This window comes from Nicotiana tabacum, chromosome 22, assembly GCF_000715075.1.
Source record: "Nicotiana tabacum cultivar K326 chromosome 22, ASM71507v2, whole genome shotgun sequence".
In the NCBI taxonomy this organism is placed as follows: Eukaryota; Viridiplantae; Streptophyta; class Magnoliopsida; order Solanales; family Solanaceae; genus Nicotiana; species Nicotiana tabacum.
Window position 1 is genome coordinate 87,318,764 of NC_134101.1, and position 2,750 is coordinate 87,321,513.

The following is a 2,750-nucleotide window of genomic DNA, read 5'->3' on the forward strand; positions in this document are numbered from 1 at the left end:
GAGTTAACAGCAAGAAATTGGACCCTCCAATTTCGCCACATACAACCATAAAATAGCACTTTTCGCAATTTAGTACCAGATTTGTTTCTTCACAATGGGCCTGCACCTTGCTTAAATTCCTAAAGCAATCATCATAAGAAGACCCAAAAACTGAAAAATCATCCATCAACACTTCCACGAATTTTTCCACCATGTCGGTCAAAATAGCCATCATGCACCTCTGGAAAGTGGTTGGTGCATTACAAAGACCAAACGACATTTGCTTGAAGGCAAAAGTACCATAAGGACAATTATAAGTGGTCTTCTCCTGACCCTCTGGGCATATGACAATCCGATTGTATCCCGAATAACCATCAAGGAAGCAATAATATTCATGCCCGGCTAATCTGTCCAGCATTTTGTCAATGAATGGAAGTGGGAAATGGTCCTTCCGGGTTGCTTTGTTGAGCCGTCTATAATCAATGCAGACTCTCCACCCCGACACAGTGCGAGTAGGAATTAGCTCATTATTCTCATTCTCAATCAGTCATAACTCCCTTTTTTGGCAAAAATTGAATTGGGCTTACCTAGTTGCTGTCAGAAATAGGAAAACTGATACTTGCATCGAGCAATTTGATTACTTCCTTTTTCACGACCTCTTTCATATTGGGATTTAACCTCCTCTTCTACTCCACGCTAGGGTGGTGTCCATCCTCTAAAAAGATTTTATGCATGCAAAACGATGGACTAATTCCCTTGATGTCAGTTATAGTCTAGCCAATAGCCTTTTTATGCTCTCGGAGTACACTGGGCAATTTTTCTTCTTGAGTGTTAGTCAAGCTAGAGTATATAATCACGGACAATGTCTCAGAGTTCCCTAAATAAGCATAATGCAGGTGCACTGGTAGAGGCTTAAGTTCTAGCTTTGGGGCTTTTTCAATAGATGGCTTCGGAGGGACCAGAGTGATAGGTCTGTCCAACTCCTCAAATTTTCCAAACCCATGGACATAATTATTGGACATATCAAGTACCTGCTCAATTTCTCCCTTCATTACATCTTTACTATCTTCTTCATCCCCAATCAAATATCGTTCAAGAGGATCTTCGAGGCTTGTGTAAGGCATTAATGATGTAGAATCACTTTCCACCACATGTATCATGGATAGCTCTTCATAGTAGGCTGGTAACTTGAGTGCATTATAAAAAAAATTACTTCCACTTGATCACTCACTCTTATTGTCATCCTTCCATTGCAGACATCGACAATAGCTCGGCCTGTGGCTAAGAATGGACGCCCTAAAATAAATGGGACTTCCTGATCAGGCTCGTGATCCAAGATAATGAAATCATCCTGGAACATGAAAGAACCCACTTGAACTAACACATCTTCAATCATTCCCTCAGGATGAGCAAGGGAGCAATCAACCAACTTTAAGATAACTATTGTTGGGCGTGGATCTCCCAACCCCAATTGTCTGAACATAGATAGCAGCATCAAATTGATGCTCTCTCCAAGATCACAAAAAGCTCGCCCAACAACATGTTTACTAATTGAGATTTGGATCGTGAAACAACCTGGATCCTTCAATTTCTGAGGTAACTTGCCCTGAATTCTTGAACTGGACTCCTCAGTGAGTGCCACAGTTTTGAACTCGGTTAGCCTCCTTTTATTTGCCGTTATGTCCTTGGTGTACTTTGCATATTTGGGTGGTTATTTTAAGAAGTAAACCAATGGAATATTAATTTGCACCTGCTTCAAAATATCAAGAAACTTTTTATATGTGGCGTTATTCCTTACTTTATACAATCTTTGAGAGAACGGAGGTGGTGTCCTTGCAACCAATGGTGGAGGTTACTCAGCCACTGCCTCTCCAGCTGGCTTCTCTAACTCCTTAGATTTTTCTGATGTTGATTCTATAGTGGTTGGCCTCTACTTAAAAGTCACCTGTTTCCTCTTTTTAGACTGAACTTCTTCTAATTCTCTCCCATTCCTCAACGACACGGCATTAAGGGATGCCTTAGGATTAGCTTCAGTGTCACTTGGAAGAGCTCCAGCTGGTCTAGTGATTTGAGCACTGGCAAGCTGTCCCATTTGGCGCTCCAAATTTCTCATTGTTGCGGCTTGGGCTTACTGCTCAGCCATAAATTTCTGAGCAAGGGCTTGTTGTTCAGCCATCACTTTTTTTAACATGTCTTCAAAGTGACTTGTTGGACTCACTTGTTATTCAACTTGAGGTGGTTTATATTGTTGTTGAGGTGCTTGAGGCCTGTATTGATTCTGAGTACCTTGGTTTCCACCTAAGAGAAGTTTGGGCGGTTCCTCTATTTAGGATTGTATGTGTTTCCATATTCATTTGTTTGGCCCCTATTTGAATTACCCACAAAGCAGATAGACTCTGGATTAGCAGGGTATATGTCGCTCGTGTGACCCTCTCCACATATTTCACAAAACACTTGAACCTGTTGTACCTGTTGTGCTTGTTGCCTATTGATAATCAAGGTCATCTGATTGACTTGGTTGGTCAGTGTAGAAATCTGTGCTGATAATGCTGAGACGACATCTAACTCAAGAACTCCTACAGACTTTTGGACTATGTGTCTGCCCATCTCTCCTTGCCAATATGGATTGCTTTTGGAGAATTTGTTCAATAATGATATATCTCGTCAAAGCTTTTCTCCAACACTTGACCTCTAGCTACAACATCTACCACAATCTTTGTTTCAGGATGTAGATTTTCTATGAAAGTGTGAGCCAATACTTCTCTTGTCTG

General features: G+C 41.1%; 1 protein-coding gene across 1 annotated transcript; it reads right to left on the bottom strand.

Moving 5' to 3' along the window:
* Positions 1-752: 752 nt before the first annotated feature.
* Positions 753-2,092, bottom strand: LOC107828032 (uncharacterized). Its single transcript, XM_016655280.1, has 3 exons — positions 1,925-2,092; positions 1,211-1,672; positions 753-1,166 (listed from the first exon to the last, which is right to left on the bottom strand). The coding sequence occupies exons 1-3, from the start codon at positions 2,090-2,092 to the stop codon at positions 753-755; spliced, it is 1,044 nt and encodes a 347-aa protein (XP_016510766.1).
* Between the last annotated feature and the right edge of the window lie 658 nt (positions 2,093-2,750).